Source organism: Chaetodon auriga, chromosome 13, assembly GCF_051107435.1.
Source record: "Chaetodon auriga isolate fChaAug3 chromosome 13, fChaAug3.hap1, whole genome shotgun sequence".
Classification (NCBI taxonomy): Eukaryota; Metazoa; Chordata; class Actinopteri; order Chaetodontiformes; family Chaetodontidae; genus Chaetodon; species Chaetodon auriga.
The window spans coordinates 10,535,799-10,551,364 of record NC_135086.1 but is presented as its reverse complement, the minus strand read 5'-3'; the positions used below and the strand labels follow the sequence as shown (position 1 = coordinate 10,551,364).

The following is a 15,566-nucleotide window of genomic DNA, read 5'->3' as shown; positions in this document are numbered from 1 at the left end:
TTTTGTGGTCAGAGCGCTTAAAAGAGGTCGCAATATTCATGTGGGGAGGAAGTAGGACTGTGGGGGAACTTCCACTTTCCTTCCGATGCACCCATGTCTAGTGGTGGTGGTGGTGCGGGGTGAAAAGGCGGGGGGTGGGGTGGGTGGCTGTGAGGTGAGGAGCACACACAAAGAGACAGACAAGTGAAGAGAGGCATTTAAGACAAAAACAATAATGTGCAGCTGCATCTGACCCTAGAAAAGACAGTCAGAGAGTCAGAAGAAGAGAGAGAGAGCAGAGGCAGAAAGGGCAAGTCGAGAAAGTCACAGAGAAAGGACATCAGCACACACATCAGATGCTTGTTGGTGAGTGAGACCGAGAGAGGGGAAAAGGGAAAGAGAGAAACAATGAAATAGAAACTGAGGGAGAGACACAGAGAGTGAGAGAGAAGGATGAATGCATCTGACACAGGAAGATCGAGAACGTGACAGAAAGAGAGAAAGTGGGGTTTTGTAGAGCAGTGCACACCTGCTGATCAGCCTGAGCTGTGAAAATACACTGGAAAGCCAGACACAGTTTGAAGGCTGTCATGAAGCAGACGGCTACAGGTTCACTGCAGGAACTCGACATTGGGATGTGGGGATACATGCACTGGTGGTTTGACATAAATGGATACACAGCTGCAATGAGCCGAACTGAAAACAGGAAACAAATGTGAACACAAAACCTTTTTTTTTTTTTTCCTTCTCAGAACAGACAAATAAAGAGAAGGAAGTTTCATCAATTCAGTACCTCAATCAGCCTAATCTGAATGTCAGCTGGGAACTGAGAAGCATATATGATGGCTGACATTTCCCAAAATAGATTTGCTCGGACTGTAATTGTTTTTTTTATATATATATATATAATCATTTTCAGTGTGAAGGTGCTAATTCCTGCAGAGTGTCAGTTTTTCGGGGGTGGGACCTAAAAGGGGTCGACGGAGGGAGTCATGTTCGAAATGATCACAAGTGATTTAAAGGGCAACCACACGTACTGTAAACCAAGGTGCAAAAGTAAATGTCAGCCCTTTATGTTATTCCATTTGCATCACGTTCACTGCTGAATGTGGGCCAGGCACGCAAAGTGTGTTGTCCCCTCCCTGCAGTTGTATTTTTCTGCACTTTATCATCAGTCACCATCACATCAAACTACTTTCACTCAAAACTCTCCATTACTTCTACTGATGACAGCGTTTTGACAGAACGATAGCACTCAAACTGAAATCTGCTTTGAACTGTTGCACCTTTGCGTCTTGGCTTTGTAGCCAACCCATGTTTTACTGTCTGTACGGTATCAACACGGCAGGTCACACGCTTGTGTCTGTGCAGTGATGCTGAGTGTGACTCTGAAAGGTTTGGCATTACTGTACTTCTCAGAAGAGCCTGGGACAATGCTGTTACTCAAACTGAAGTGTTGTCACTGCTGGTAATCCTGCAATCATGATGTGCTACGTAGATGATTTCTCAAATGAAAGTGTGTGTGTGTGTATGCGTGTAAGTGTGTGGTGTACCTTCTGTTGTAAAGCTGCTAACTTCTCAAAAGTGTGAATTAACACCATGTCAAGGTAAAAGTGGAGGAGAGTTGTAGAAGTTTGCACAAATAATAGCATTACTCAAATAACCCAGCAGTAATTTGAGTAGTTCTTGCTGCTGATTAATTGCTGTTTAGTGAGTGGAGAGACTGCTTTCTGGACTCTGACAATCAGTATTTCACACATTCTGCTTATCTTGCAACTCAGGGAAAAGGGAGAAAGAAAGTCGAGAATGAAACAGTTGGTGCAAGTACTTTTGGCACGCGTCTCGCCTTTTGTTTTTCAAATGTCAGCACATTTTCTTGTGGTTGCAGGCTCTTGGGTCAAGAGAACAGAGGAGAATACTCAAGATGGAACCACTGACACACTTCTAACCAGTGCTGAGGCCTGTAACTGGCTGGGCCAGAGCGAATGGTGCGATGTGTGAAGAAAAGTAATCTGTTTCATGATTTTTCAGAATGAGGAATAGAAGGGATAAACTGTGATCATAACACTTGATGATGTCAGCTCTGTTATCAACGTCTTCCTGTCTACCAAAACCTCTCTGATTTCCTCGTTTAATGTCTTACTGCAGCATTATTAATGTCCTATTCTGTATTCTTTTGTAGGTGAAAATAGGAACACTGAGGGCCAGAAATTAAACAATTTGCTACATCCTCCTACATCCTCTTCTTTGTTATTGAGTTACTCAAATCCACCCTTTGAGGTTAATCAAGGTCACGGCTACACGAACGCATGGGTCTTGTTGTCGTCATTTTCTGGTACTGGAATAATTATTCTCTCACGACTGATGCAACTACAATGGCTGAGCGAAACTGAACTGCAGCAGACATAATGTATGATATATGTGGATATATTCTGCGCTCTGTTCTCAAATTAAGATGTCTCTTTGAATGATGATTTAACAGGCATCATGTCACGTTACCAATGTGACCTCATTCATAAGTATTCAGAATTTCTTCCCTTCTGACACTCAAGGCAGTGTGTCAGTGAAAATAACTGGGAAATCTACCTGAAACCAGTTTATGATGATGATGTCATATATTGCTATGTTGCTGGTCAGACTGGTTTAAAAATCAGGCCAATGCTTATTTCTCACCTCACTTGTTCTCAATGGCAGAATATTGTGGTTTGTTTGTGTGAATTCAAACTCCAAGTTATCTCTTCTGAAATGCAGGTGGGGGCTTTCAAATAGGTTCCACTGGGAGAGTCGCCACCCAAAACGGGAGAAAATAGCCCAAATGTGAATGGAGTTCACATCCAGGTTGACCAATTTCAGTATCTCTGCTCTTTGTGCTTAGGAGTCAAGCGTGGGCCGTTACATTTCATGCTGAATGACTTCACAAGATCGTGAGATACAGTAAAAGCCTGTTTATTTATGGGATTATTTCACATGAGCAGCCATGTATTCATCCACTGTACAGCGACTTCAAGCGATATATTGTACATTACCTCCTAACCGCTTTACAACAAAAAAAGGCCATTTGTTCAAGCAGTGAGTCACAAGTCTGGTGTCAATTTTATATGACGCAAAAGTGCCAAATGTTTTAAAAGTTTGCTCAAGAACCCACCCTTGCTTACTAAAAATCACACTTTCAAGATATGTATTTGTGGTCTACGAATTGTGCTAACTCAAGTTTTTTGGAAAAGTCAGATGGAAACTTTGACGTTATAAACTGTCTGTGTGAATATTTTTTTTTTTTTTTTATAGATATCTCTTCTCAGTAGAAAGAGTTGTCTGCTGTAAAGCTTTGTGAGAGATCAGGATTTCTTATCTGGGCGTTACCTCACCTACACTCCATTTGTCTCTCTCTCTGTCCACACACTGATATAAGAAACACACACACACACACACACACACACACACACACACACACAGTCAAGAAGTCATAACAACCTTTTTTCTCCCACCATTTTTTTTCCCTTTACAGCAGCTCTGCCATTAGAGATCCACCTGTATTCAACTTCACACCCTGTCTCATACTGCCATCCAGTGGTGACCAGTTGCAATCAAACATGAGGAGCCGAGCAACATGCCATGTTTCTTGTTTCTGAATACAAACTACATTATATTTCTAATGGGGTTTTTGCTCTTTATAATTTTAACTGGGATTTATTATGATAACCATTTTTTTGCTCTGCTTCTTATAACTGAGGGGCTTTTACAGATATTCTCACAGATTTATGCCCACCAATTTGTCTGAATTGGCCAATTCTATTCTCTTCTATTATATCTGTCTGCCTGTCTGTCTCTCTGTATGTCTGTCTGTCTGTCTGTCTGTCTCTGAAGTGACATAACAGCCACCTCCCCGGCAGTGACGATGACACTACCACCATCATCCTGTAGATGGCAGCAGCATAAAGGCAACCTGATATTTCCTCTCCTCTCCATCAAACAGTGCAGCAGCAGAGTCCATTTCAGGCAGCCATTAATAACTGGAGAACAGTCCTCTCTCTGCCTCATCCTCAGGTCTCACTTGACATGGCTGACCTCGTTTGAACTTTTGACCAGCCTGTAATTTGCAATGTAAGCTATCCAATTTACAACACCTTCACAACGGCGCATGCTAACGATTATTCATCACTGCAGTGCAGGCTTCAGAGAGAACCTGTGTGTGTGTGTGTGTGTGTGTGTGTGCATGTGTGCAATGCTGTAGATGATATGGTAACACTCTAGAAAGACTACTAAAGGTAAAGGATTGTCAAAACATGAATACATGCAGGATGTGAATATAACACCTCACAGTCAAGCCATAGCCTGCACACTTGACTTTTATTCTTGTCATTATACCAAACTTCAAATACCAAACCTCAAAAAGCAAAAGCAATACATAAAAGAAAGAGAGAGAAAAAACACAGTCCAAACAGTCACACACTGCTGCGTCAAGACCACCGACTGCATCTGAGCTACAGAGGCATTAGAGCTGCAGGCATTGATATGACTGATAATAATGTTTCAAGTCTGGTGTCACTTCAGTGAATCAACAAACAGATGAACTCTTGCCCTGCAGTTCCTTTCTAAAAAAATAAAAAATAAAAAAAAATAATTAAAAAAAAGAAAGAAAGAAAGATGATTCATCACCATCACCCTAAAAGTGGTCTGGTGGTTTTGGGGTTTTGAGCAATTCCATCACAACCCACAGCAGAATTAGCCCGCTCCACTCGGTGGACAGTGAGCATTCGTCAGCAAACTCTGCTGTGAGATGCGACTCAATGGCAGTCAACGTTTCCCCTAATGGGAAACAATTACACACTCAGTGGCTTCTTCAGTGACTTCTGATGAGACTCATTCGCTGAGGAAATGGCCACGTAATCATGTGTGTGTAATGCGCTAACGCTGCTTATTGCTCACTGAGTCAGGCTCATGCGGAGCTAGTCGGAGTTTCAGTTGACTCTTTAGCCACCGCACGAGTTTGCTGAGAGGAAAAATGTGAAAGGGACATAGCTGTAAGTGTACAACACGCTCGCTCGGAGAAATACCTCTGTCATTGTGGACTTGTCACTTTAAATGCGTCCACACAAACAAGTCTCCCACAATGCCAAATATTTCCTGTTGCTTCCTCTTTCTCAGGAGAGTGGCTATGTGAATAGATTACCCTGAGAAATAGATGCTTTTTATGATTCATTCCCAGCTGGACGACTGCACTGATATAAACATACCCAAATTTCTCCTCCCTGGTTGATGTTTTTAGTTTTAGTGATAGATTCAGACATTTTCACAAAAAGCTCTTTCAGTTGTCTTAAAACTAGTACATTGAATAGGCTTCATAACGCTGGAGCTCTTGCAGACTGCTGCAAAACATCTAATTTTCTTCTGAAAACCTGATTGTAGAGAAATTGTGCATATGACAATGGCGACAGCGGAGTGATCGTCATGAGCCGAGCAAAATGTCTGTCGATGGTTATCTTAATAACCATCAAAAACTGGCATCGACGTGTGATGGATTGTTACTGCGTGAGGATTTCATGCCTGAACCTATGCAACAAGCCTAATGCCATGTAATCCTGAGGGCAATTAATGGCTTCATTGTGGCTGCTGATGACAGCGTTATCTGAAGATAATTAAATATACTGTTTATAAAAACGCGACCCATCTTTGTGCAACCATCACTGATCTGCATTTTGAATTCGTCTATGATAACCTAATCTTCTGGTGTGAATCACAAAGCTTCTGGCTTCCTGATCCACCCATGAGATTTCAGACTGGTTTGTTGTACAAATACTCTCATTTAGGCTCAGTTATGCAACATTTCCTGGTTTGCATGATGATTACCGATCTTGCATACATCATGTAAGTTATGCATACAAAGCTGATGCAAATTGGAAGCAATAGTGACACTTACTTTTTCTGGCTTGAATTCAAACCAAAGGCAAGTTACAAAGTGGTGGTCTGGAGTATTTGTTGATAAGTGATTCAGAAGCTGGTAAATTCTTGTAGTTCAATGAACCACCCATTACATTTATTATTGATTAGTTAAGCTGCTCATCAAGGACAAGCGCATAGCACAAAGACATAGGATTAGCCAGGTTAGGTAAAACCATTCATTGAATTAAAACTGAAAAAACTGAAAACAAAATCTAATTATTTGTCAAATATATTTCTATTTTGTGCATGCAGACATACTGATATTGATTTAACACTCCCTCGCTGTGTAAAAAGACTGAAATACTCTGAGGTGTTGTGATTGTCTTTAGCTCTTTGGTTGGCTTCCTCAGACTACTTCAGCATTATCTATTCAACAAACCATTTTGTTTTGACAATAACAAATGCCTCTAAGTTTTTGCGGGCCTGGCATCACAGAAATTGATTTTTTTTTTTTTTTCTTTTCTGATAGAAATATTCATCTTCTTCCTCCCTTACAGTTTTGGAAAGATAGGGGCACTCTGAGATGTCTGCTTTCAGAGGATATTTTGTTTAGATGCATATGACTTAAGTGTTAGAAAGAGGGAGAAAGTCCGTAGAAAGGGGCAATTTAGCATTAAGTGCTGGCTGTCATGCCCTTTTATCTGTTGGAAATCACACTCTTCATACTCTTAACATGCTACTTGGTGGACACTGTATGTGCAGAAGTAGGCAGAGGTCTGTGACAGCTTTTAACGACATATGAGTTCATATATTTCATTTTCTCCAGAGCCGTGTAGCATATCTCCAAGGACCAGAATCCCTTTCATTTTTTTGAGCTTTTCTGCAATTAACAGACATTTTCTGCATTTCTGCTGTCTGGCTGTGTGAAATGTCTGCTGATGTTTGAGTGGCTACTGTGGGATTCAAACGCGGTTTGATTATTTCCCAGAAATAACGTCATTCAATACGAAGTTGAATAAAGAAAAGGAAAAAGAAGAAATTATTAATGAAAAGCCTAAGTTGCCTGTGACTAACTGGCAAAATTATCAGAACTTCCTTCATCTCTGCAACATGTGGCTAGGACAGTTTATCATATTGAAGGTTTATCTAAGTGTGGGGGAGAAATGCTGTGCTGCAGGGAGAGATTGCCTTTACTTGCACGGCACCAACAGAGCAAAACAATGTGCCGCATGATAAAAAATTGCTTCATAACTCTCACATTGTGTGTCTGGCATCATTATGAGGCACAATAGCCTCTGGAGGGCCCCGACTTTTATTGGCGTGCCTCTTGCAGCAGCAAAGTCTCATCCATTAAACAAATCAGGGGGTTATGTATTAGATTAGCTGTACAGCAGGCACCGGGGAACGCCTAGAAGAACACATGAAACCTCGTCTCATTCCCTCTCATAATCCCCTGGAATAAATTACCTAATTGACAGCATTAGGATGATACTGTCAGAAAGAGCCTCTTAAAGCATAATGTATAATGAAAATACACAACGTTGCTAAATTGCATTTTTGGTATTAAAAATGATAAACGGCAGCCATTTGGGGCATATTTAGAGCGAAGCCTCTCCTCTTGTGCTGCCAGATCTCATTTTTCCATATTTCTTAATAAATTTGTGGTGTCAGTGATATTAAAAGCTCGTTTCTGCTGAGGAATATTTAATAAAGGGTCTGTGTGATAGGAAGCCAATGTCACATAGAGAGTCAGGAAACTAGTTGGTGGCAGCTTGGATAGCCCACCCCCCACTGTGTCACTCCACTGGTCCTATGACCTATGAGGTGAGAAATGGACTGCCCCCCACTGGTGAAGGGTCAATACTGCAGCGGAGGTTCAAGAAGTGCCCCTCACAGTTCAGTGCACTATTCATTCTGCAACCAAGCTGAAAACAACAGAGCCTTTTGACTTTCTCCAAAGTGAAAACTGTCTGCATCCCATTTTCTTAAAGTGCTGGGTACACTTGCATGACTCAAGGAAGTTCAGCTCACTGTTCCAGGATCAGAGAAAGCACCAGCCAGGCAGTGGGTGTGTGTGGGCGAGCATTATGCCTCCCCATTAGAAGCAAACAAAAGCCTTGAATTATTTCTGGGGAGGAGTGACCTGCTTATGGCTAAAAGAAGGATGTTTATGGGCTGGAGTAGATTATGCTCAGGCATATACTTTGATATAATGGAAAATTAAAAGGAAGGGAAACTGCCTCCTCCACTCATAATAAAGCTAACAACCACTTTCAGAAGACCATAAATATCATACTTTTGTCCCTTAAAAGACCCCACCATTATAGAACATGCTTACAGTGGAGAGTACCTGTTATGGTTCCTACATATTACATCTAATATCATAAGAGTCGACTATGTTTCAGTTTAAATTGCTTAATTATGCAAATGTAACGGTAAAATACAATTTAACCTCATTAAATACAGTTGAACTGCAAACATGTTAAAGTAAGTGAATCTTATAAATATAAGAAAAGTATTTATTGCACTTTATTTTGTTGTCTTACTGATAAAAAAAAGCTGAACCAAATATTAAAAAAATATTTTATGTACTTTCAGACTCTTGTTACACTGTGTGTGTGTGTGTGTGTGTGTGTGTGTGTGTGTGTGGGCCCATGTATTACTCATGTTGCAGGGACATAAATCCGTTTACACAGTCACATTGTGGGGACTTGCCTTACTTGTGGGGACAAAATGCAGGTCGCCACAATGTAAATCATTAAATTTCATGGTGAAGACTTGGGTTAAGATTAAGATTAAGGTTAAGTTTAGGTTAAGGTTAGGATAAAGGTTAGGGCTGGCAAGTAGTGGTTATGTTTATGGTGAGGGTGAGTCTTCAGGAAATTAATGCAAGTCTATGTAAAAGTGAAAACCTAACGTGTTTGTTTGTGTGTGTGTGTGTGTGTGTGTGTGTGTGTGTGTGTGTTTACAATGCAAGTCCCCATAATGTAAATCATTACATTTCATGGTGAAAACTTCTTTTGAGATTAGGTTTAGGCAAGTAGCGGTCATGCTTGGTGTTGGGTAACTCCAGGAAATGAATGTAAGTCTTTGCAATGTCCCCAAAAGTTATGGAAACACAGTGCAAGTGCATGTGTGTGTGTGTATGTATGCACACGCCTGTATGTGTGGAGAGAACTTGGGGTGGGGGGACAGTCAGAGTGCATGATTTCTATCCAGATGTGTGGACATATTGTCACTCCAGGAGGTCCTCACCCTTCTCCTAAAGTGCAGAAGCGCAGGCAGCAGCTGGTTCAGAAAGTAATAACCTTTTGTCACATTTTTTCCTCTGCTCCCATTATCTTAGTTATTTTTCTGCCACTGCAAAGTCACTGCTTTCAGACTATTACAAATAGCTCACTGAGCACAATAATATCACTATCTAAACGTTCTATTTGACTTTTATTTGTGTCATTTACACCGAGTCACCCCTGGGGAAATGATTACCCTGGATATGGAGAGATATTGCCTTCAACGGTAATGTACACTGATAGCTGAGGAAAAATGGAAATCTTTGCTTAAGATGCAACATGAAAAAAAGAGTGTTGGGTTATAATTTTGCTGTCAAAATGCCTTCCCTTCGTTAGCTGGTCCTGTCGTATCACAGTCTTATAAAATGAAGCCATAGATAGGAGGAATAAATATTTTAGAGTCACAGGATCAACAGCAAAATAATCATTTAATTCACTATGAACCTGATAATAATGTGAAATCTCTTCAAGTGCAAAACATCACTCTCACTGCACTCCCAAAGCACAGTGCTGGCAGTTCAGCTCAGTACTAAATCAACAGCACTTCCAGTATGAGACAATATATTATCAGATCCGGATAAGACCTTCAAAAGCGCATGGGACAGCCACCTATAAGTGATATTCAGCTCTATTTCACTCATTACACCCATAAATCCTTCTCGCAGCATTTTATCTGTGCTGTGTGCAGTGTGACAGGTGCAACGGAGCCGACGCACAAATTCATGGGGTTTTGGCATCTTGTGTCAACCAATGGCTGCGCGCACGGAGTTGTGGCTGGCGGGGTTTAGAGTGATCGTCGGGCACCTGTGCCAATCACAGCGTCTGTGGGAGGAGTTCAGGGACCCGGAGGTGTGTCCGAAGAATACGAGTCTACAGCTGCATACTGTATCCAAGTCGGGGAGTAATGGCATGAGTACTGCTTTATACTGTTTAGACAAGCTTTGCAGTGCGCGCGTTGGAAACTAATATTCGACTGTTTCTGCTTTCACGCCAGTCAACAATTAGACCTGCAGACGCCGAGGGGCGAGGCGGAGGACTGTCGGTCAAACTGTAAACTTAGTCAAAAGCGACTAAAGTCCCCAAACTCACAGGCTGAAGAGGCTTCACACGCAAACGACTCATCCTTTCAGGCTGCTTCAAGGAAGGATACGCTGCTGGACATGTGAATTTAAAGGAGATACTTGCCAAGCAGAACAATGAAACCAACGACTGCCCTGTGTTGCTTCGGCTTCCTCCTGACTTGCCTCTTGTTCGGGTCTGGCTCTTCACAATCAGGTGAGTGGACGCAATCCGCCTGCTACCCGGTGCGCAGTTTGGTGTATCCGCGGAGCTGGTCGGCGCGCACTGAGCGCAGCGGCACAACTGTCCATCTAGCATACTTTTCCATCGCTGTTGTTGTTTTTACGCATGAAACAGGGGTGTATGAGTTCCCTGCTGTCGTTTTCACTCTCATGCCAGCACCCTGTTGTTGAGGAAACGTCTAAATCAAAGCCTCGGCGTTCACCTGAGAAGGGGGCGACGTGCAGAGCGCTGTGATAGTGAAACACAGGTGTTTGTTTGAGCAGATGGCAGGTTATAGCAGGACATTTCTGTTGTGATACGCTGAATGAAGCCGAGCTAGTGACTTGCTCTGTCTTCTTCGTGCACAGAGCGGCACTGTTGAATTTGGAAGGAGAGGAGAGCATTTAATGTCCATCACACGTGCCCTTTAGACACAGTGTGGACAAACACAGAGGAGTGACAGCCTCGCTTTACAACAGACTACTGTGCTGTCTTCCCTCCTGTGGACAGACAGGCTGTCTGATGCACGATTCTGTTTCAGAAGTTCCCTCTGAACTCTGTTCTGTCTTCCCCTCCAGACAAGTTCATTGCTGAATCACAATCATAGTGGAGATAATAAGCTGTGACCCCATGGATCTTTTTTTCATTTATTTGAAATGTCGGTTTGTCGGACAGCTGGTTGTGTCCAATAGTTCTACGCTTCGCAAGCGTTGTCATTCCAAGGGCACCAATTCGATCAAAGTACTTTAAGCTGTAAGTCCTGCAAGGACTCGTTTGGAAACAGTCTCTCGTTGTTGTGTTTCAGGACTGATGTGTGTAACTCTCCCACCTGTACAAAGTGCGATAACAGTGGTGAAAATTCATCCATATGCATTCTGTAATCGGGATAAAAGCAAAGCGGATTACCGTGAAATTACATTATTCCTCATTTTTTAGTGAGTCCCCTCAGGGACTCTGTGGACCCGTTTGACAGTAAGCGTTGCAGCGCACAGCACTTTCTGACTCGCAGCAGCAGTACCGTTTGTACAGCGCAGCGGCGCTCTTTACGCACAGGGAAGTATAGGTAAGCGTGTGTGTGTGTGTGTGTGTGTGTGTGTGTGTGTGTGTGTGTGTGTGTGTGTGTGTGCGTGCGTGTGTTCGAGAGAGAGAGAGAGAGAGAGAGAGAGAGAGAGAGAGAGAGAGAGAGATATGAGGGGTTGTAAATAACAAATATTCTCCGAATAGACGAAAGCAAAAACCTCCACCTCCCTCATCATCATCATCATCACCATCCTGCATCATCACCTTCAAGCAGAAGGACAGCTGAAATGAGACCAGAGAAGATAAGGACACACTTCACACATGGTCTCTGACCGAATCCATTTCCTTCCTCTGTTTTTTGGTGTAGCCCCGTGTGTGAGACTCTTTCGGCCACCTGTGTAGAGCAATGCGAGTGAGGGGGGAAACTGGAATTAAAACGCTGGTCTAAAGAACACATAAAAAAGCTGTAATATTGACTCTTTAGAGCTTCAAATTAGTTCAATTTATTGTTAAAAATCTGTAAAGGGGGTGAAATAACACAACTTTTATCAATTCGTCAAGCTATTCTTCGGTGATCTTTTTGTTTCTATGAGCGCGAAGCTCTGTCTCGTTGCGCATTATTGATCTTGCTGCTTAAAAATCTTAAAAAAGGGAAACATTTTCAGACAGTCCACGCACCATTAGCACACCATTAATTTAAGCCGTCAAATGTGAGGTCATAAGTAGTGAATGCGCACACTTTTACGCACAGGCCCACCACCTTAGCTTGCGTCCAGCAGACCGTTAAAGGGAATTAAAGGTTGGATGCGGTTTAGAAGGGAGAGAGACGGATGCATGTCCCTCTGTCATACTCTGCACAGTCACATAACTCATTCCAAACTCAGATGTATGTATTGTTCACTGCGCTGTTTTACCAGTTAAAGGAATGTTGAACATGGGTCCGTCGAGGTGACTCCCACCCACTCCCGACCCCCCACCTGAGTGCCAAGGAAATGGCGGTTTCCACAACGCGTGTCAGAACAAGTTGCATAAAAGCAAACGAAATAAAACACATTTATTCCTTCAGAACAAACTGAACATAAACCATCGGTTCCCTGCAGGACGACACATACCGCACGCACCTGTGCTTCAGAAACCTGCGCGATGCATTTCTGGGAAACGGGAGAATCCAACACGAAGGTGATAGTTTGCCTTTCACACAGACTGGCTGATACCATCCCCAGATCTTGTAACATGCATTTGGAAGTTAAATGAGCACAGAAGAGAGTCTGGAGAGCCACACATACATTATACAAATATAGGCGTAAACGCGGAGGAAGCTCTGTCTGAGAGGGAAAGGCAGAGAAAGGCAAAGTGATGAAATATGCGTGTGCTGTTGTGTGTGTGCGTGCGTGCGTGCCTGTGCGCACCTGAGCGCGCGAACGAGCTGTCTGAGTGTGTTGGATTCGCTTTCTGGGTGCAAGCTGTAGCCTGGGGTTTGTATGAAGCATGATGCTCAACATAAGAGCAGGGAAATGCGCACGCATGCACGCTCACACGCGCACTGGCAGAATTGCTTTTTATATTTGACGCATTTCCCTTAATGAGTCGTTAGAAACGCAATAATCCTTATTAAAGTGGACTTAATGTTTGTAAAATTCTATACCATGTGGAAATCAGAGCCTTTTCCAGACTAGCATGCGTTTTTGTTGACTGCTGAGGAGCTCACAAATTCTGTAACTTTTCCAGCAGGCATAGAGAACCATGTAATCCTTAAATCAAACCCAAAAATCACCTAAACTGGTGTTTATATGTTTTCACGTGACAGCAGGGTACAGATCTGAAAGATGCAGGGAGGAGTGTGTCACAGAGTTCATTTGACAGCAGCTCTATACTGGAGCCAGAGGACTGAGGTGGGAAATGTATACAGCTGCTGGTTCTGAACTATATGGCCACATTCCAAACTCTGTGTTTATGAATATTCATATATTTTCTGCATCGGAGCACAGTCAAATCATCCATTCCTAATGCAACTTTGTGCGTGTCTGAGGATGTGTTGATGTTGTTGGGACATAAATCTGTTTGCACAGTCACATCGTGGGGACTCACCTTTCCTATGAGGACAAAATGCAGGTCCTCATAATGTGAATTATTTTGCATTTTAGGGTGAAAACTTAGTTTGAGGTTAGGGTTAGGCAGGTAGTGGTTATGGTTGTGGTTAGGTAGAGTCTCCAGGGAATGAATGTAAGTCTGTGTAATGTCCTGAAAGATGATGGAAACACAGCTGTCACTGTCTCTTCTGTCTCTCTCTCTCTGTGTGACACCGTTTTGCAGCTCTCAGCAGTTTCCTCTTTCCTAATGTAATGTAAAGCGAGAGTTTGATTTTAAAGAATTCTGCTCTTCTCAAAATGAAGTGGAAGGTGAGCCACAGTGCCCTCTACTGCACCCTTGGTTTTATAGTGGCACCGACTGTTTACTGGACAGAAATTGACAGTGCTGCTCTGTGAGTTCACAGTATATAAAAATGTTTACAAGGGATGGAGTGAGGCACAGAGGGAGACTCATCTAGAAAAAAGGAGACATGAGGATTTATCTTTTCTCCTTTTTGAACTCTCGCCATGCTGCAGACCGACACTTCTAGTGCACTATTCTTCATTGTGTTTTTTTTTTTTTTTTTGTTCCAGTCTGAAGCATAGGGAAAGAATGGTGTTACATTTAGCGGCCCACACAGCTCCGCTTCGTCACAAAGCTCTCTTACAGTCATATCTTTGCCTGCTGTCGCCCGATAAAGGAGCTTTGACCCTCCACTGCCACCAGGCTTTTTATTAGAAGAATGGCAGTCTTTGATTAGGTGGTGATCCACTTCCATTTGTTGGAAAAAGGAATGTGAACCCCTGTGCTTTCATCTCCTCTGTCTCTGTCTGGGTGAGAGATGAGGACCAACTTAAAGCCATCGATCCACTACATGGAAAAATCTGTTAAACTACGATAATTCAACACCAAATCCTCCCGCCTTGCTCTTGCAAGTAGTCCAGATGTGTTTTCAAAGGTGATCAATGCCTGATGGTTAGTGTTATAAATTACTGGACGCAGATGATCACATTATTGCTTTTCTCTTTCTGGCGAGTTTTTGATGATTTTTCAAGACACACCATTGCTGTCCCTGTTGTCCATACCCTGCCATAGGTTACTGACAGAAAAAAAAAAAAAAATAGCCAAAAGACTTGCTGCAGAAAAGAAAGTCCAACCATTTTTTATTGTGTTTTGCTCTCCTGGGGATTTCACCCTGCAGCCAGATAAAGAATAAAAAAAAACAAAAACCCTTCTGTTTGTGTAATCTAGACTGTGGTTTCATTGTGAGAGTTGTGGAAACCACTAAATTTCCCATAAATCTCCCTACTTCTCAGCAAACAAACTGCTTTTGAACTGCTGCATCAATAATACATGTGCAGCACCCACAATGCGGCCTGAGAATCCTTAATGAAAAATCACTCCAATATTCCAACAGTCACTGGAAGTGTGTGTGCAGCGGCCTGCTCCACAGTGAGTGTGTGACCTTATTGTCCCTAATGGTGTTGTTTTTGCTGTTTTTAATCTGCTGTGATGTTACTGTAATATTCTTTAATCACTACCACAGGGACGTTTATATTTGTATCATGTTCTTCCAAAATGTATTACATTACCACCAATTTCTTTGTTAAGGATGACAAGAGGGAAGTATTATTATTTCCTTATGAAGACATAACTGCATATGTTGTTTTCTAGTTTTGACTTGTTGATGGGCTCATAACCAGTCAGACTGTCTGCAGCCAGCAGAAATGATTGGATCATATCCTACGTGACCTTTACGAGCGCCGCACCCTCATTTATCACCTGCAGTTATAAATGCACCACACATGTGCATATGTTTTGCCATGCATCATTGTCAGCTCCGCTATTAAATGTCTTTTTTGTGAAGGATGTCATAATTGGATTGGAGCATTACCCATGGCTGTACATACTTAAGTTTGCCAGCTGTTTATCACGTGTGTATTTAAAATGCAGATTTTATGTGTGGACCGTGGTTTACGAGCAATTAGCTCACCGCAGATTTGATAAGGTCTGTTGAAAATGCAATGCTTTTTGCCATCTTTCACT

At 42.3% G+C, this 15,566-nt stretch overlaps 1 protein-coding gene across 2 annotated transcripts in view; it reads left to right on the top strand.

Moving 5' to 3' along the window:
• The first annotated feature begins 10,011 nt into the window (after positions 1-10,011).
• The window catches only part of erbb4b (erb-b2 receptor tyrosine kinase 4b), a 297,664-nt gene continuing 292,109 nt past the window's right edge, over positions 10,012-15,566 (top strand). For both annotated transcript variants that reach the window (XM_076746331.1, XM_076746332.1), the window contains exon 1: positions 10,012-10,424. In XM_076746331.1, the coding sequence (XP_076602446.1) occupies positions 10,346-10,424 (79 nt within the window). In that variant the 5' untranslated portion in view covers positions 10,012-10,345. The remainder of the gene's footprint in view (positions 10,425-15,566) is intronic.